At 43.4% G+C, this 20,914-nt stretch overlaps 1 protein-coding gene across 1 annotated transcript; it reads left to right on the top strand.

The window, feature by feature from the left end:
- Window positions 1–9,371: 9,371 nt before the first annotated feature.
- LOC306733984 (E3 ubiquitin-protein ligase pellino homolog 2) lies at window positions 9,372–15,723 on the top strand (the record flags this gene model as incomplete). The annotated part of the gene is made up of 7 exons (XM_079215302.1): window positions 9,372–9,451; window positions 13,399–13,528; window positions 13,847–13,948; window positions 14,434–14,631; window positions 14,723–14,908; window positions 15,013–15,218; window positions 15,339–15,723. The coding sequence occupies 7 exons, from the start codon at window positions 9,372–9,374 to the stop codon at window positions 15,721–15,723; spliced, it is 1,287 nt and encodes a 428-aa protein (XP_079071428.1).
- Between the last annotated feature and the right edge of the window lie 5,191 nt (window positions 15,724–20,914).

Here is a 20,914-nt window from a genome sequence, read left to right as displayed (position 1 = left end):
GAAAGAGTTGCAGAAGGAAGTGAGAGTTCAGGCTGTTGAAAGACGGACCAGTCGGAGTGTTTGCTTTCTGCACACGCATGTGTGAGTCATTTGGCTGTGAATAAATGATGAGATCTCTAGTTTCAGAGTCCTGATTGTCAGGTAAACCGCGCTTTGCTCTTAAAGTATCTCTAGCTCCTTAGGTGGCTTTTGACATTTTCTAAACAGAGAAAGCAAATTAAAGAGGTAATGTGAAGTTGGTCCAGATCTGGACCCACGAAGGGTTAAAGTAAAAAAGCTGTAACTTTTAAAATAGGAAATTATTGCAAAAACAAAAAAAATGTGTTCAGCAAGGGTGCCGTTTAATGGAAATGACACATTTCGAACAAAATTCCTATCATCATTGCGATAGAAATCTTACATTGTGGTGAGACTTACTTCATAAGGAGAGCAAATCTGGGTCACTGAGAAACTGATGAGTGTCTTACAGCTTGTGTAACTGCTGAGGTTAGGTTTGACAGCCTCACAAAAGTTCTCTGCTCGCCTGGCATTTTGGCATGAGTCGTCATGAGGGGCATACTTGAGATCAGGTCACAATTCTTTTATTTTATTTTTTAAAAGCCTTTCATGTTTAATTTGTTTTTGTCCCCTGCTGTGTATCGCTGCTTCGGGTTTCGCGTGTCCCTGAGCCACGAGGAGAAGGAAAATAGCTGCGTGTCTAAGGTCGGCTTCGCCTCTGCATGAGTCGAGATAGGCGGATGTGACATTGTGGGTAGTGACATCACTGTGTGGGGTCAGGAAACGCTTGAAAGAAGAAAATAGTTGTCATGGAAGTCATGGAAATCATGGTGTTAGGAGGAAGTGTCGGGTTGAACTGTAAAGATAAACAGGTGGAGTACTAATTCTAGTGCAGGTTTGTGTCTATTTCTGCATGAAGCAGCACCATAATCACTCAAATGTTTTGAAACTGTTACATTTTAAAGGTATTACTTTCTCTTTCCCCCCCTAATATGTAACTGTAGTAATGTTCAGGAGAGTCACAGTCCAGGAATGCTTGTTCTCCCTCTCTGTATTTGCTCAGTTTGCTCATGTGGTGTTTGTTCTGTCGCTGCTGATCTGAAGTTTGACCTGTTGCTGTGTTTGAAAGCAGCACCGTGCACGTGATGTGTCCAGTGTGAAGGACGGGGACATGCAGCTCAACTGAGATAAACGCACCAAGGCCACAGCCCTTTATCTCTCCTGGAACTGCTCACTTTCCACTGCATTTCTTTTTTTTTTTTAAGGAGGGAATAAAAAGCAACACTTTCAAATGGCACTATTGTAACAAACCCCACATTATTTGAACAGTTGAGGGCAGTGCCTCCGCTGTGTCAAGTACCATCTTGTTTACTTCTGATTTTCCATTCACGGCTTCCATTGTGGATGTGGAAATTAATGTGTAATCTACAAACGCCTTTTTTTTCTTCTTCTCTTGGGACAGAGAAACAGTTTTGAAACGGCTCCCGATGTTACGTCGGCGCCGGGCCGGTAAATCATGGTGCTCATGTCAGAGGCCTTTTGTACAGCAGAGCCACTGCACACTTTGGCTGGTGTCAAACGCTGTCAGGCTCAACCTGTGGCCCTTAGTTAAGGGACACAATTTAAGAGTTTTCGCAGTGTTGTCACTCCGACCGCGCCGAGTCCATGAACTCAACAGCGGTTTTCTTTTTGCCAAAGAAAAACCTGCTGCCAGCAGAGAAGTTGCAGTATGACTTACTCTGATGCTTGTTAAATGAGATATTTCTTTCAGTTCCTCTTCATCATCAACTTTGTACCCTCTCAGTGAAAGCTTACTACGGAAGTGTTGGATTTGAATGAAGGCCTGAGCAGACCTGCAGCATTTGTACGCCGCCATTGTATATTGCTCAGGGGGTGGGCTGGACTATTGTACGCCTTTTGAAGGGGGCGGTTTCAAACAATACTTTTAAATGGAGCTCATTGGCAGTTCCTGTGCCATGTGTTTGCTCAGGCGTTCCTCTTTGATTTTAATCTCACTTCAGTTCTTCAACAGAACCAGGAAACTGTCGCACACAGACCACGTGCATCTCCACAGGAAGGAGACGGCGGCTCATGAACTCATGTTTCAAGAAATACAACACACACAAACTAACGAACGGAAATGTTCACCTGTCTGCCCCGACATCATGCATCTTAGTCGACTAGCTTCCACGCAGCACTGACTGTGTTTCTGTTAACTACAACCACACCTACACTAACTGTCACATAGTGAGGTCTCGAGTCATCGCTCTCTACCCAGTTGTTTCCACTGAGCTGGGGAATTTATTTAGAATCGGTGCCACTTCACATCTTAAAGGCTCAGTCGGAGACCGTCAAACTTTTTCTCACCATCTTTGTACAAATGTGTGTGTAAAGGTTCAACTGGTGGGTGCAGATATGTACAGAATTAGTGCTGTATGTTAACTACAGTTACGTTTATTTTTTGCAGTTATGAATGTGCTGTTGGAATACAGTACTTAATCATTATATAATTACTATTTAATTATTTGGGATTGAAGGAATAGTTTATCATTTTGGTAAATACACTTCCTGGTGGATAGTTTGATGAAAAGATAACTGTAATTTTCACACTTTGTTTTTTATACAAATGAACAAGATGTAAGATTTGAATGTTGTAAATTATTGTATACATTAGCATTATATATATATATAGAGAGAGAGAGATGTTAATATGGAAAATTCAGAGGTGCTGTTTCAGGTCGGCAGATATTAGGCTCGTTCGAGATGCATGCCGGTTAGATTTGTGTCCAGCTTGGTCCCGACTTGCTCTGACGTCATGCACACGTGGTCAACGATACTCTCACGAGACCAAGCCGGCTGTCGATTTCAGAGTCAGGCGCCGCAGTTGCTCTCCAACGACTGCTTGGCCCAGTGCATGATGGGAAACGCCTGGTTGATAATACAAAATCGTATTTATATAACACATATCTAAATGAGTAGTAATGTATTTCACAGGCAGACATAAAAAGAGCAAAGGATGCAGCTACACATACATTTCTACATAAATATATATTTGCAAACACATATGAATAAATCCAAACGTGATCTGTAAACTACAAGTAGACAAAAGTTCGGAACTAACAGGAAGTCATTTTTTCTGTGACTTCCTGTGTATACTTTGAAGGCAGCCTAAAACTGTCCGACTTGATCACAGTTTATTGACAACGCTCCTGCTGCGGCCGCCTGCTCTCGTTTGGATTCCAGGCGAGGCGCCGCTCTAATGAACGAGCCTTTTGCAACCTTTGGACCGAGCTATAGTTGTCCCCCCCGTTTCCAGTCTTTATGCTAAGCTAACGGCCAAGGTAGCTGGCTGTAGCTTCATATTAGGGGCATCAAGCTTCTCATCTAACTTTTTCCTGCAAAATGAAAAGTGCATTTCTAAAAAAAATGAACTTTTCCTTTAAACACAATTAATTAGAGAAAACTATCATAATCTGAAGTCTCTGGGAGCTTTGGCTTTATCAGTGTTGGTATGCACATGATCTCTTATGGAAATATCATGTAAATTACACAAAGGCCATGACATGTGTCTCTCAAATCGAGGACTCGATCCATCACTGGATCACTGTTTGTTTTCCATACTTTTCATAAAAAACTCTGTCTTTTGATCGAATGATCATCTCACTGGCATTTCCTGTCGAACAACATCCACTATTGACACACACACAAAGGCACTTTGGCTGGATGGGCCATAGCCACGGCCCAGAAAGTGTCCCGGTTGTCATGGAGCCCGTTTTAAACAGTGTCGTAAAAAGCAACGTGCAGAATGACATTCAGCTCCCAGGCAATTGTAAGCTTCTCAGAATCCGTCGCACAGAGCGTTTCCCTTCGCCTCGGACAATGTGCTAATAATTACAGGGAGCCCCGAGGCCTGTGTTTGCATTTGGCGGAGAAGTTGTGCAGTGGGAGGAACGTGTAGCAGTAATGATTCAGTCTCACAGATGTAATTAATGGAGGCTCTGCATTGAAAGCGTTGGGGGTGTTTGCATAAAACATTGAAACCTGGTTCACAGATTTTCGCTTCGCTGCTGTCGTTCTCACTATGTATTTAATATACATGATAAATGTCATTGATTGGGTGCGATCAGTTTTGTTTTTATGGCAAGGCAAGTTTATTTGTATAGCACATTTCAACAACAAGGTGATTCAAAGTGCTTCACATAAAAGCATTAAAAGCATCAAAACATAATGCAGAGAAAACAGGAATTATGCATGACTTGTGTGCCAAAATGTTTCGGAACAATACATGCAGATCATGAACAGGAAGTAAGCACTAAGAATACTAAGACATACACACTGCCGTTAAAAGTTTGGAGTCATGGGTTGTATTGATGTTTTTCTTCCTTCTGTCAATAAGGATTTTAGCAGAGACAAGAAAAGTATAATTCAGACACAACATTTATTTTTTACATTTGCAATAGATTTGGAAGAATTAAATGATTAAAACTTTAGTCGAAGATATAAACTGATGTGTATATGTTTGGGTATGAGTTGTGCTTTCATTTCTGACAGGAAGTGACATATGTTGTAACTTTCCTGTGTAACACAGGACACACCCCAGCAACAGATGGACAAATTGAAATAACAAAATAAAAACTGAGATTAGCAGGATTGCAGAGAGAAGTACAATCAACGTGTCTTCTTCGGTCTGAATTAAATGAATGCAGGGTTAAAGTAAATGATGTGTCTGTTAAACAGCATTGTAATTACCTGGATTGACAAAACAGAGACATAATACAGTCTTGATGCAGCAAGCCTTTTAATTTGAATTTGGCCTAGAAGAGTGGAATGAACGTTATTTGTATCTCAGTAAATTCCCTTCCGGTACTTCATGTTGAGCAGTGAATCAACAAGTGTCACTATGCCTTTACACCTTCTTTAAAAGCTGCGGTAATCAAATCTTTTGGGCCCAGGTCAAATGCTGCCCTTCACACGTCGTGTAATTATTAATAGATCTGCCATGAAATATTGTCAGACTGAACGAGGAGCCAATTACTCTAAATGTCGCTCTCTCTTTTCTTTCTCTGGGGCCTGTTGGCAACCTCCCACTTACACAAACACAGAAATAGAGTCACCAACACAACTTTCATCCCTAAATAACACACAACACGAAATCCCCAAAATAGCCCCGTGGCACACAGCCTCCGCGCCGGCTCTCATTAATGACCCGTCTGAGGAGCCATCTGCTTTCGTGTGAGCCGCTTACGCCGGCAGCTGTGTGTGTAGCCCATGTGCTCGGGTCATGTACATGTATGGCAGGTTGCTGGCAGGTGCTCCGTGGTGATCAATGATTTGTGAAGGGACTCGGTTTGCTGAAGGCAATCAGAGAAGAACGTCCCAGCTCGCTAGTCAGTGTTTAAGGCGAGCTGCGGTCGGTTTTTAGTCGGCCGACCATAGTTTCATATCCCACGCTGGGAGTTTCTCTGAAGAGGACAGTTTGTGAGTGTTGGATTAAGCCGTAATGGTGGGTCGCCTCGCATAGTGCTGCATTTATTCAGTTATTTTAGTTTACTGCGATGGAACATAACCAACTTCAAATTGAAATAAATAAAGTGTTTTGCCTAAACCAATCAACTACAACGGTTGATCTTTCACACGTCTGACTGGGCTTTGGCTCAAAAGTTGTTTGGACGAGGTCAATGAAAGACGCCATTGTCTCCTGCTTCTCACATGATCTCACATGATCTCTGCTCTTCTTTCAAGCAACGTCATGATGTGCAATCGAAATGTAGTGTAAAAACTGTACCGTTTCAACTGAACTGCATATACTGTGTTCGACTGGCCGGCTGAAGCCATTATGTACACTGTATACAATCGTTTTATGATGCTGTTCATTTTCAGTGTTTTGCAACAAACCTGCTTGTGTGTGCAATTAGTCTTCCCTGTGGGGAGCCAAGCGGAGCCTGTTGTGTCCAGGAATGGAAATATGCTGAGCCATCTGCAGTATCATGCCTGCTCTGTGTCAGCGTCTGCCGCCTCCTCAAGTAGAGGGAGTATGGTGTCTCACACACACACCCAGCAGGCATATGTGCACTCATGCATTGCAGGTAGGACACTGCCTTTGTGTTTACACGCACAGCCTCATTCTAACATATAGGAGATCATGGCTTGATTTTACTCTTTGCATTAAGGGGATGTAAACAACTTGCGTTGCTCTGTTTGGTATCCAGGAGTTCAGTCCATCTGAGCTGCCACTTCAAACAGGGTAGACGGGGGTCGCTAAATGACAGAAATACCTTGTTCTTTGTTTGCTCTTGTCTCTATGGCAACATCGACAAAGACTCAGCAGCAGATGGTGATGCTGTGGCACATCGAAGCGGTCTGAGTTGACTGTCTTGTCTGCCATCCCTTCCTCATCGTACCTCGAATATCTGCTCCCACCTTTTTCAAAGCAGCGGCAAGCAGCAGCAGCGACCCCTTCTTCTATGTTTTGCTTGACCTGAGATGCAGCTTGCTGTAAACTGCATAATGACAGCAGAAGTAATGCATTCCACATGTTCACAATTAGACATACGATCCGATCTGTGATTTGCTCACCAAATATGGTTTCTAACCGACTTGTGTGATGCAACACGGTTGTTCGCTTCTATACAGCGAGGTACGAAGTGGACCACACATCCAATTTGGCTTTTTAGAGCCCTATGTTCATGGCGGCGACATATACGTAAAAGCAAGCTGCCATAAATGAAAAATGAATATTGCAATGTACTACTGAGACATTTTTTTTATGTCAGTATTGTGTTTTTTGTGAATATCAATACTAAGCAACAGTAGCAAGACGTGAATGCCGGTCCAGACCTTGCGCTGTGATCAACTCAATTTGTCTGGCTGATGAGGCCATCGTGGAACAAAGTGGCAATCAATCAAAACTGCCATGTCCAATTTTTCTTTCATTAATTACATCTGCTTCTCTTTATCACTTCAACTGCGAGGGGATCTAGATGAAAGGAGCTGATGACATCATGGACCGACTGCCTCTATATAAACAGTGTCCTTGCCTATTTATGGCGGTGAGTAAGAAAGACAGTTTATGAACAAAATGTCCAATCTGTAATTACAAACATCTTCCCCTTCTAGGTCTCCTTTCGCAGGTTGAGCAATCCATTCCAATGTTTTATGACCTGTTTGAAAAGCTCACAGAGAAATCCTCTTCTCTTTTTAAATTTATGGAGTGGATTTTATTCATTCAGTGCTTTTTTTTACGCTGTAAATTCCTGGTTTGACTGAGTAAATAATCCACGCAAATTAAGGGAAGCATTGAAGATTCCTCCTGCATGATGGAGGCCAAATATGTTCTACTTTAATGCTAGAATTAAGCCAAACATGGAAAGTCAGAAAGAAAAGACAGAGCAGAGGAGAGAGACAGAGAACATGGGAAGGGAGAGAGAAAGAAGGGTGTGACCTTAATCCCAGAGTGGGAAAGAAACTCACTGAAACATGCACACACATCTGGTCCATCCAGTTTCTACTTTGTATTTAAGAGGGAAAGTATGTGAGAGGTTAAATGTCTGTTCCACACAGTTGAAACTGGCATACTATACCCTCATGAGGTGAGTCAGCACTCCAGTTGGTTGATAAGTTACTCAGTGGGCTGGCATTCGTAGATCAAGGGTGTGGTTGTTTGGTTTATATGCTGAAGATCATTCATGAGTCATCACCCCTTCCAGTGTCATTAACAGTCTCTCTGTAGCTGCAGGAATGTGTGTGAGGGAGGGCTCTGGCCATTTCCATTTGGAATCTGATATCATATCACTCGAATAACGTCTGTGGATTTGCATAGGCAAATGTTTAAATGACACCGACATACCCGATAGCAAAGGGACAATGTCACCTCACGCTGGAGAGTCATGTGTAGAACACTGCATGGCGCCTCTGTGCTTTAACCTGCATGCAAGCCACTGCATGTTATTCCACCCCGCCAAGATCACAAGGTAGGCTACTTGCTGTTCCAGTTGAAGGTGGCCGACTGAACAGATTCTGTTACTGACACCCCAGCTCTATGTTCTGTCCAAAAGGACCCGCGGTGAAGGCTTTGCTTTCCATCTCATCAAATAACAATGAACAGCGAACCAGGATGCTGGGAGGAAAATGTTTCTCATGGTATGTGACAGGGCCTGCTGTATCTGACCCCATCTGTATAGATCTCCATCCCATTCATTCATAGTACTCTAAACATTTGAAGGCCAAAGTGTTACCCCAATAAATAAATAGAACCAGTGGGCGTTAATGGTTCAGTGAACAGGTAGAACTGATGTTTAGACATACAAATGAGCTAAAATAGTTACAGTTGACTAACTTCATAGACGAGAAAGTTTTACTTTGCAACTAAGGTGCACTGCCCTCATGTGGCCACAGTACTATGAGTATAAGTGCACAGATATTACACTATTCTGTGTGTGTGTGTGTGTGTGTGTGTGTGTGTGTGTGTGTGTGTGTGTGTGTGTGTGTGTGTGTGTGTGTGTGTGAAAGAGAGGGAGGGAGAGGAAGAGACAGACAGAGAGAAGGAAGTGTGGGATCCAGCCGGCCTATATATGTCTCCCCACTCCCACATGAAATGCAGACAGGGAGAAAATAAGGTATCTTGTCTGGGGCGCAGTGGTGACCCACATCCTAGCTACACCCGCACACCCACCCAAAGCATCTAATTACGTCAGACTCCATAATGACCCACGCGATCAGAGCTTTATAATTCTCACACATACCACCGAATGGCCTGGCATTTAATTTGAAATATGCCAGTACATCCTCTGCATGCCAGGGGACGTACGTGGGCAGTTTCTCTGGATTTCGAAATGCCTCATTTTATTTGATCAGTGGGAGCCTGATTCTTCGTCAGGGCCGCGTCCATTTCTTGTTCCGTGGGAGGGTCCGCGCTGAAGTGGATTTTGTAAATGAAATTATGAATAATTTGTATTATCCCAGCCGATAGTACGGTATTCTCTGACTTTTAAACATTTCCCCTTTTGCATCGCTAATCTCGCCAACATTTTTTTTTTTTAAAGATACATTTTTGACCGACCACCCCTACAAAATATGGTACGGCCCACTCCCTGCCGTTAGCCGTTGTTGTATCCAATGCTAGTGAACAGATATGTGGCGATACCAACTAGCTACACTCTCTGGCATTAAAGCCACGAAAAGATGCGCCTTCACGGGATTATAACAATAAAACAAACAGCAAGAAGTCTGGAAAAACTTTGCCCAACTGTGCCCAAACTTTGGTAGACTACAACCCAAATCACTTCCCGTCAGTTTCGCGTGTGTTAGCCTTGTTTTATTCTCGCCACTATTGCCGCCGGACGCGTTTTTTCTTCTCCTGGAGCTTCTCCAGTCTGATGAATTCACCGAAAAGAGACGGAGACGATGATGTGCCCGTTAAAGACCCGGTAAAATACGGAGAATTGGTCATTTTGGGGTAAGTCTCTTAAAAAAAGAAAGAAAAAATAACCTAAAACCCAATAGTACAAATTGTGTCGGACGGCAAACATGAACGTTTAATATGTAGCGACACAATAAACCAACAGACGTGGGTTCACGTTTAATCCACTGCTCTTATTAAAGATTCCCTCTTCATCTTATTTCGGAGAGTAAACCCATCACAGTAAGACCTTTTTTTCGCCTTATTTATTGCACAATACCGCCGCACACCACCCGTCTGTGACTGTGGTTGTGTTACAAACTAACTTTGTGTCACAAATGGCTGCATTATTCTCTGAGGCTACGCCGCCGTATTGTTTCCACATCAAGCGTGGTGCGTTTGAGTGTTAAAGGTGCAACAAAATAATAATCTAGATATCTATATCTGGTGTGGCAATAGCACAGGCTACTACGGATGTAGCCGCTTTTTCATCAATGGTTGTAGTGGGGGTAAGCAGCGGTGGATTGTTCAGGCTGAAAATCCCAATGATGTCATACTATGCTGGATCCTGGGGTTGCTAAAAGTAGGGCTGGCGATGATATCACTGTCTGAAAAATGCACGAATCCTGCTCATATTTGTTTAGTCATAAAGTATCTTATATATATATATATATATATATATATATATATATATATATATATATATATATATTAATGAATAAATAAACGTCACTGCCAGATGACCAAGAAAAAGGAGGAGGTGGAGAAAAGCCCCTCTACATCACCAGCACACAGTGGGCAGGATGTGCTGATGACAGCCACCAGCTTCCACAGCATTAGTACAGGGGTGTACAGCGTCACACTGTGCAGGGTCTGCAGGGAGCAGAAATGCCACAACACACACAGTCATATCCAGGCTTACATAGGCCTCTCTCTTGCCCCACAGAGCTTCCTGTGTATGCCAAAGATAACTGACCTAATGGCCTATCTCTTCCCCTCCGGCTGAACATGGAGTGAGGAGGCTGTAGACCCGCCTGCATCAGAATACTGATTAGTTGTCCTCATCGTCGTCTGACCGTTTGAACAGAGTGGTCCTTTTACATCCTCCAGACTGGAGTGAGGAATTGGTCGTTTAATACCCATTCTGAGGTTTTGGGCATGCCTAAAGTGTCTCATTGAGAGGTTTAAAAATAAGCATTCGTATTAGCTCTTTTTTTAAACTAGCGATTGTTGAGGTTTGGCGTTATCTTGTGTGATGGCCACGAGCTTGCAGGCTTTGATCGGTATCATCTCTGCGGTTTTAAACAAGGCTTGAGGGCTATATTTTGACCAGTTTGACACATTGACCAGTTTGCTTGTCCCCAAACATGCAGCTAGTAACTTTGACAGCAGACACCCGTAGTCAGAACCGGCAGTTCTTTCGACTGCTTCCTGTCGCACATCTTTTTTTTTCTGGCCTGTTTTGTGCGAGTGTGGTTTGACTTTGCATCTGTCAGGCTTGATGATCCCATGCCCCGTGTGGTCGATGCCTGCTTCACTGCAGGCCGTGTGATCTTTGCAGTGGCTGCCTGCCATCGTTCATTACCTTGGTTAGCCTGTGCAGCAATGCCCCCGTCCAGCAGCCCGGTGCGATGCAAACACCCTCCCATTCTCTGCATTTATCACCCCCCTTGCACACCTTCTTTTTGATCTCACCCGTAACCCATCTTAACGTTGTCTCTGTCGCATTCCCCCCCTCTCTCGCCCAGTCCCTTCCCTGTAAGCCTCCCAGGTTTTGCTGAGTGCTGACTTTTCACAGAGGCGGGCCCCCTCAGTGGCTTGCCCTCAACGAAAATAAACTCTGTGTCGAGGGGCAGAAGGAGTAAATATTTCATATTGTGCTTTATGATGTGCGCACATGCGTGATGCAGGCTAGAACTGCCCTGGCAGATCTTGTGGAGCTGCTCGTCCTCTGGCCTTTACCCTCACCCTCTCGTCTCTCGGCACCCTGCCCTTCATTTAGCTTTCACTTTCCGTCTCCGCTGCTCATGATGAGACTTATTATTTCAGACTTATTCTCTGTCAAAGCGTTGACTACCTTTTTCTCCTCCGATAAGCTGATTTTCTCTCCTGTGCCCTCTTATCCGTGGTCCCATTTCATAGCGTCTGCCTTTTTAAACCAGGCCCCTCAGAAGCCCGTCCTCATGTTTCTTCTTTTTCTGACCCAGACTGTTTCTTGTCAGCTGGGGTTCAGTTTTAAACTGTCAGGCCGGCTCATGGAGGGAGCAAGTAGCACTGTCTTCTGTGATTATCGCACGGACATCTGGCTTGTTTGAAGGGTTTTTCAAGCTAACGCACCCGATTCTCTTATGCCAACATGCTGCTGACTGCCTGCCCTGATCTGGCCTCAGGGTTGCTCCCCACAGAAAAATTATTTTTCTCTCTCTTTGTAAAGGGTAGTGTTATGTTTGTTGTTATACACTGTTATTCTACACTCAAAATAAACTCACGCATAAGTTATAATTTACCAAAATCACAGTTTTAAATAGTTGTCAATAGTTACATTTATTCATGTTCAGAATAGACCTACAACTTACTTTCACTATTGATTTAGCTGCAGGTTATTTGTGCAATTAATCACAAATAAAACGTCTTTTTTGTCTGATTACCAGTCCATAACCCAAAGATATTTAGTTTACTATCATAAAAGGCAAACAATTATTTTGCATAACAAATGACTTAAGAATTGTTGGCAATTAATGTTCTGCTGATCGATTAATTGACTGATTGCTTCAGCTTTAGTTCAGATGAATAATTCAGCTACTGTTTTGTTTATAGTAGGGCTGCAGCGAAGGATTAATAAAGTTAATTTTGTTGTCAGATATTCTATGTCAAAGTGATGTCTTAAAACTGTTGAGGAAGTCTGACCAGCAGCACACACAAAAAACTAAAATTATTCAATTTGTAATGATATAAAATAAAGAAATCCAAGGACATGTTATACATTTCAAAATCTGTGATGAGCAGCATATTGGCATTTCCATGTTATGCATTAACTCAATTTTTAAAATGATCAACAATTCATCTTCTTTTGAGCGACTGCTTGATGAATCAATCATAGTTTCAGCTTTTTTTTTGTCCTAAACACTGAAAGCAGGTTATGGTTTCTTCAGCCACTGTGGGGCCGATCAGAACAGATCTCTCTGATCTGATCCAGTCTGAAGGCCATTATGGACCGCTGTTGTCCCTCAAAGTCTTCCTGCCCGCTGGTTATCCCCTAAATATGTTTTAATAAGGTTCATGCTCTGCTGATTAGTGAAACCTAAAATCAGCAAACTACCTTCTGTGTGAAATCAAACTGATGTTCCACTCGGCTTCCCAAAAAAAAAAAAATTGGGCCAAAGTCAGTATTTTAGTCAGTTTTAACATCATACCTCGTTAATTTCCATTCAAACCTGAAATGGGACATAAAGGGTTTGACATTTAATCATAAAACTCTTTAGAATAGTTTCTACTGCTCTCAAAAGAATAATCTGAACTTTCATGTCCGTTTCTATTAATGAATGCAAACCATTTTTGGTGTCATGAAACTTAATCTGTTCTGCTGAAAATGCTTTTTATTGTAAAACAAAAGAGATTAGATGAGGAGTGAGCTCCGCTTCAGTAAGTGTGAGCATCAAGTACAAGCTGAATGAGTGAGATCAAGTGGTCGTTAACCAGTGGCCCGAGTGCGCTGCTTTTCTAAAAGAATCTATGATAACGTCGCCCTAAAGATGCACAAAGAAATCACTGGAGCTTGAATTCTTAATTGCAGTTATTTCTTCAGACATCTTGGCATCGTGGCATTTTATTTACAGCTTTAGTTTCCCCAGAAGTAAAGACCGATCATAAATACAGTATGCAAACAAGATATCTGTGTTTTTACCATCATTAGGCTTTCTCAATGAACACGTGTGAGCTTGTCGTCTCTTCGCCTGAGTTGTATTCTATTCTATTGCGCTCACATTTTACTCTTGCTTCTCCAGGTACAATGGCTCTCTTCCGAGTGGAGACCGCGGGCGCAGAAAGAGCCGCTTCGCTCTGTACCGAAGGGCCAAGGCCAACGGGGTCAAACCCAGCGCTGTGCACATCCTCAACACACCGCAGGACAGCAAGGTACGTGTGCGTGTCCTGCTCTATCTGTGTGTAACTGTTGGTTTCCTTCCTGTGACTGAGACTCCCTGTTGCCCTTTATTAATGAGCTAGAGGAAGAATGACTAAGCATGACAGCTATCAGAATATCATATCTTATCTTATTCTACATATATATGTGTGTGTGTCTGCCTCCATACGGATGGATGATAATGATGATTAATGGTGGTACATCTGATGGATTTTTGATTAGCATTCACTCTGATGTCTGTTCTGTCAAGAAAATAAAAGACTTGTCTAAAAGAGTGTGTCAACTGTGCTTGTCTGACGTTGTTGTTGCAGGCCGTCCACAGCAGGGGGCAGCACAGCATCTCCTTCACTCTGTCTCGCAACCAGACGGTGGTGGTGGAGTACTGCCATGACAATAGCACAGACATGTTCCAGGTAACCACCGAGGAAATCAAGAGTGCCGGGTCAACGGCGGCTCGTTTTACAAGACAAATAATCCCAGATTTGTCATCACGTGCACAGTTTCTCCCAAAAATATGCCGTTATATAATGCCATCAAAGGAATTTCAGTAGGTTGATTATTTTGGTTCTCTTGTGACCGTTGAGTATTAGGAGTGAAGACTTGTGTGGAAAATCTCCAAGGAAGTCTATTTTTATATACTCAAAGTTCTGGTCTTATAATAGCATCGCATATTTATTTAATTTCCTGCAAGTGATGACGCATCTTTTACCCATGGTGATAAAAACCACAATCATGGGGGGGAAATAGTCTTTAAGCTAGGGCTGCATCTAAAACTATTAATAATAGTGTACTTATTGGACCAACACTAATCTCATTTTAAAAGACATTTGTTTTGATGAAATGTATCCAGGAATGTCAATGAACCACAGTGAACGCCTCTCTGTGCTGTATTTGGCAGATCGGACGCTCCACAGAGAGTCCCATTGACTTCGTGGTGACCGACACCTCCGGAGGGGGGAAGGAGGGGGAGGACCCCTCCATTGCTCCGAGCACCATCTCGCGTTTTGCCTGCAGAGTGGTGTGTGAACGCAGCCCACCGTACACTGCACGCATCTACGCCGCTGGCTTTGACTCCTCCAAAAACATCTTCTTAGGGGTGAGTAGACTGACACAGATTAGCATAGTTTATGGTATCCGTATTGATGTGATTTTAAATACTTATGAATCTCGTGTCTTGGCCACCGCAGGAGAAAGCAACCAAATGGAAAAACCCAGACGGGCACATGGATGGCCTGACCACCAACGGGGTGCTGGTGATGCACCCGGAGGGGTTCCCAGAGGACCCCAAGCAGGGTCTGTGGAGGGAGATCTCCGTCTGTGGGGATGTTTACGCCCTGCGCGAGACGCGCTCCGGACCCACTCGGGGCAAACTGGTGAGTCACCAGTGTCCACGTTAACGCCACATCAAGGCCGTGAGTTTTATTTTTTGTGGGGTTTGATTGTTAGTAATGTGATTTATCTGTGTCCACCTTTTCAGGCGGAGGGTGAGAGCAGTGCACTGCGCGACGGTTCCTTAGTCGACCTATGCGGGGCCACCCTGCTGTGGCGTACAGGTGAGGGGCTTATGCGCGCCCCCACCCTGCGCCACCTGGAAGCACTTCGCCAGGAGCTCAATGCGTCCCGGCCCCAGTGTCCTGTAGGCCTCAGCACGCTGGCCTTCCCCAGCCTGCCACGCAGCCACAGGTGGGAGTATGTTTCAAAAATACTTTTCTATCAGGATGTTCAACTTGTTTCTGCCTAGAAATGTTCACAGTTTAAAAAAACAGAAAATGAAATACTGATGCCGTCGATGTGTCACTTCAGCCTTGAAGAGCGCCAGCCTTGGGTCTACCTCACATGCGGCCACGTCCACGGACGCCACGAATGGGGCCAGAGGTCCGAGGGAGTGTCGGAGCCACGAGAGGGCGAGGGCTCGACGACCCGCCGAGAATGTCCCCTGTGCCGGAGCGTGGGCCCCTATGTGCCCCTGTGGCTGGGCTGCGAGCCGGCCGTGTACGTGGATGCTGGAGCTCCCACTCACGCTTTTGTGCCATGCGGCCACGTCTGCTCAGAGAGGACAACCAGGTATTGGGCTGAGACCCCGCTTCCTCACGGGACGCACGCCTTCAGAGCCGTCTGCCCCTTCTGCTCCGCCGCCCTCAGCACCCCCGGCTGGACGCGGCTCATCTTCCAGGGCCCCATCGACTAGCCTGCGACCCCTCAGCAACCACTATCGCAGTAACGGCACGATGCCGGAGCTTCATTCGCGTCGCAATCGTCGGTCAGTGTTCAGTACGGATAGCTCATTGATTAGGAGTGCTTGTCTTTTTTTAACATTATAGCAGGTGTGTACGACAAACACTGTCCCACGTTGTGACTGGATGGAGCCCAAAGCTGAATCCTTGCCCTCATTTATCCCTCAGTGCTTGTTGATCGGTAGAAGATCTGGAGAATAATCAATGCTGTCACGTGGGCGGTATTTCCTCTAAATGATCCTCGTCAGGGAAGATTCTGCTGTTTTTCATTCCAACGAAACACTAGCTGATTTCACTCGTGACCTTCAACGAGAGAGGGTCCTCTCAAGTAACATGATTCACACGCAGGAGCTCCACTGATGCTGATCGACCCCTTTTTTAAATACGATTACTTTCACTCCATCGTCAAATGACAAACCGATCTTAACACAGATAATTTGTGTGTCTCAGAAGCCATGTCTGAAATGACAAGTAACTTTTTGCACAAAAGAAAAGGAAAAGGCCCTTTTACTCAGTTCATCTGCAGCGCCTCACTTGCCTGCAGCGCCTGTGTGTCCTTAACTCAGTGAAACGCCACCTCTTGCACTTCTCGGCCTGATACCGAACCACTTCTTACTTTCTCATGTCATGTCACTGTAGCTGTTGTAAAAATGCTGCCACTCATCAAACAGAATAACCCATCTGGTCTCAGCTTTTATACCTAGTCTCTTTATAGAGTTGCACCCTGACCTCCCTGTCTTCCCTCCTGAATGACCGGCTGACTTCTATTCATAGCCATGTTCCCAGCAGGCAGTTTAAACTACTTATGGTGAACGTGTGGGAGGTTACAAGGTGAATCACAGGTTTTTCTTTACATATAAGCATAAGACGTTGTCACCTTTGTGTCTTCATGCGTCAGACCCCATAAATGAGACTCCTTGTGTCGTATACGGTTGGAATGAAAACCTGCAGACTCTTTGACGGCCTCTGAAGCACTCGAGGGAGCACTACACTACACGCTGTGTCAAATGGTTCGCCTCTTTCAGGCCAAATCTTGTGCCGATTACCAAGCAGACGGAGAATAAGCAACGGGCTGGGAAGGAAACCGGGTGAAATCCACTTCATAACTCTCTACAGCAATAATAGCAGTCCCATACTTAAGCTCGATGCCGTGCTGCGTTCAGCCAGGCGGTGGGTCGTCAGTCGCTTTGAACATGGCCGAACTGGTTTCCAGGTTAAGGGCTCAACCAGAGGCATGTTCAATATCATGGTTTATTTTGTGTGTGATGTAATCAAAGCATTAGAATTTAAAGATGATAAAGAACTGAATCAGTGATGAAACACCCAACATTTATTTAAATACTCAGAAACGAGCGCGTTTGCGCCGCCGTAAAACAAAAAAACGGACACATTGCATCGCTACTGTTATTTTGAACACACTTCTGGTTGCTGAATTATGCTAAACAGGGTCCGTGTTCGTATGGTGGAGTGTTTCAAAAAGGTTTGACCTTGCATAACCTCAAAAGATAACCTTTTTCTTTTTTGTCGTTTCAAAGAAAAACTATTTTGTTAGGGAATGGGGAGGGATTTATTGGGGGGAAGCGGGAGGAATTATTTTCGATGTTCAGTGTTAAAAAAAAAAAAAACTATTTTTCTAACTGATAATTGGTTTTAGTTAACTATTGTTACTCAGTGTAAGCAAGTTCTGTATGTTTCCGAAGTATTCTCGTGTGGTAGATCTAGGAGAGCTTGTGAGTGAGAAAACATTGCCAACAGTGTGTCTGACAAACACACTTAACACACCGCTACCGTAAAACATTGCCCAGACAATGAATGTAGCCAAATACTTAGGCTATATTTAGCCTTCCCTGGTGCTCATATTGAATGGTCTATATTGTGATACTATTTTTGTAACTGAATATTATGGTGTTGCTTGGTGTTGAAAAAGTCAGATAATTTTCAATAATAGCCTCAAGTGTGGAAGACGTATAATTGATTTAAAAAAACAAAAACAAAAAACACTCACATGGGAATTGTGTCTAGCTTGCATGTGCTGAACGTACACATACACGTACACTACACGTACACGTACTCGAAAACTTTGCACGGTTGCCTGTTCATGCTGAGAGCGTTTGTCACAGACCAAGATGTCTTCCAAGCCCTCAGCTGGTAAAAACTGCAGCATTTCAGTTTTTTTGTTTTATTTTTGGAAGACCTCTCTAAAAGAAAAAGGAAAAAATAGAGAGCCTAAAAATAAAAAATCCTCATACTTGATAGATGCGTGACATTTGTGAATGAGACCTGTCGAATCCCACTTTGTACTACTATGCTAATGTTTTCCACCAAAACCAATTCACTGCACAAAGGAGTCCACATTTGATTTTGTATTTAGACTGATCGTGGAACATTTAAAGTGCCAGCCTGCTGTTTTAAAAAAAAAAAATCAAAGTCTAAATACAAGATTTGAACTCCCTATAGCGCGGTGGATCATTGGCGTTGCGTTGATAATTACTGTAGCTCAGGATTAGTGAGTTAAGATTCCTAGCTAGAGACACGGCGGGAGCCTGGGAGGAGATGCGTTCAGTCTAAAAGTTTTCACAACTGCAAAAAACCCAAACTAGGTGTGAGAGTAATGATTTAATGTAAATGCCAAACTGTGGAGGACATACTGGAGGGTGATCGCCACAGGTCTAGGATCAGTCACATACGGGTCTTAAAGGGGCACAAACAGGCTATGAAAACATCTCTGATCAGCTGCACGCCAAAGCCAGTGAATCTTGCTTTTTGAAGACCACTTATACAACAGTTTATGTAACACCCTTGGCATGTGGATGGAAGATTCGCTGCAGCACCCTCATTGGCTTCTAGTTTATAAGATGATATATTTATTTTAGCTAATTTTCCTTTACTTTTATTTTATTCTTCGTTTAAACCCCCTTCGGGTTATAGGTGTCCATATGCAATTTTCTCTTCATTGTTTTTAGATTTCAGTGTTGGTGATTTATTCAGATACAGTATTTTAGGTTGTTTTAAACTACTAGTTACGTCATTAGCAGTTTCTCTAACTTTTTTATTTTTATTATGTTTCAATTGAGCTTCACTTCAGATGGCAAAACCTCAACCTCCTCAACTAATTAACTCATCTTTCTACAGGTGAGCGAGTAGCTGACACGTATACAGCGTAAAACCTCACAGTTGACAATGCATTCCTTTTTTTAATACATCTCTGTTATGTACAGTCATTTTGTATTATTTTATATCATATTCTTCTGTAATCGTCCGGTGCACAGACAATCGCTATACACATGTCAATAAACCTGTTAAAAAAAAATTGAATTTGCTCTGTTCCTCTAGCTCACTTCTGAGTACTTCTCCAGGAAATAGATCTGCATAAAGTCAAGAATGTATTCTGTATTGTATTTATTAAGCAGAAAAGTAAATAAATGCATGTCATATGTGCTGCTAGCAGCAGAGGGCGCTGGCTACAAGCTCTGAAGCTGACAGCAGGGCACACACACACACACACACACACACACACACACACACACACACACACACACACACACACACACACACACACACACACACACACACACACACACACACACTGAAGAGGTTACTCTGAGTTGCATCACCTCTTTAGCAGTTTTGGCAGTCATGTTGATCACCACGCAAATGTGATAAGACGCTTCAGAATCACAGAACGCTTGATTTGAAACAGCAATTGAAACGATTTAAGTTTGTTTCTTTGAAAAGTATTCAGGATTTCTGCTGAAAGACTCCTGAAGAGACCCACTGAGAGTGGCGTTACTTCGAAGTTTGTTCAGACATTATTACCCTGTTGAACCTTGCGGAAGAAGCTTTTTTGTCTTGTCTTTTCTTTCAAAGATTATGAAACCTATTTCATGGGTATGTCAGTGACAGTTAATTCATTCCAAAGAGGTGGTGAGAGAAAAGCATAAGCTGAAACTCTATGGAACATACAGTTTGAACAGAAGTACATAAGTTGTAATAAGTGATGCATGTCCTTAACACATTTGGTAGCATTTTGTTATACTGTTTGCCTAAATGCCCCAATAATAGTTCCAACCTTTTTCCAACTCAAAAGGTTAAACTTTTCTCTGGAGGGTTTATTTAGCTCGGCACAGAAAACTGCCAGACTGATGGTAGCGACCTTTCAATCACAGTAAGCCCGCCCGAAAGCATCCCCTGCTTTATGGTCTGTTCGTCTTTAAATGGACAATCATTTACTAAACGAACATCATGCTGTATTGAAGAAGACTTGAAACTAGAGATTGAGACCATAAACCCATGTTTACAATGTTTACTGAGGGAATAAATCAAGTAAGAAGTGGAGTCATTTTCTCATAGACTTCTACACGATCTGACTTCTTTTTGCAACCAGAGGCGTTGTCCCCTGCTGGCTAGTAGAGAGAATGAAACACTTCAGCTTTCAGACCCCGAGGTTGCTGCCTGGTACAGACAAGGGAACAGGGTAAGTCCTTGTCTTGAAGAGGCCCCTGTCCAAATCCAACTGTTATTTTTTTTAAATAATAGAAGATATTGGTCTTAAATGTATATTCCTACATTAATTTGGTTTGAATCATATTACCATGTTAGGAAATAGTGTACATGCTGCACAGAGTAGAGGGGGATCTCAGGGGTTAATGGGGGCCCAGCAGCGCCTTCCTGCCCCGAGGCACCCTTGCAGGTTGGTCCGGTCATGCTCAGTGTGTGTATGTGTATATATATATATATATGTGTGTGTGTGTGTGTGTGTGTGTGTGTCATGGGACCTAGCATAGATGATGGAGGCAGGGTTTAGCAATACAGTTCAATTCTCAGCGGAGGGATTTGTAGGTTTTGATCCCAGCTAATTAATGTGAAACCCTCAATGGGGAGTAACGGGTATCTGGTTGGGAAGTTTGAAGGGGACTGTGTGTGTGTGTGTGTGTGTGTGTGTGTGTGTGTGTGTGTGTGTGTGTGTGTGTGTGTGTGTGTGTGTGTGTGTGTGTGTGTGTGTGTGTGTGTGTGTGTGTGTGTGTGTGTACATGCATATGTCTCTGTGCGTGCATGCATACAGACACAGCCTGTGAGGAGCATGTGAAGGCATGAGTCGTGTGTGAGTGTTAATCAACGACTCCGATATCTTGCTCTCTGCGGACT

The sequence above is a fragment of the Taurulus bubalis genome (assembly GCF_910589615.1).
Source record: "Taurulus bubalis genome assembly, chromosome: 3".
In the NCBI taxonomy this organism is placed as follows: Eukaryota; Metazoa; Chordata; class Actinopteri; order Perciformes; family Cottidae; genus Taurulus; species Taurulus bubalis.
This window is presented reverse-complemented; position numbering and strand designations above follow the sequence as displayed.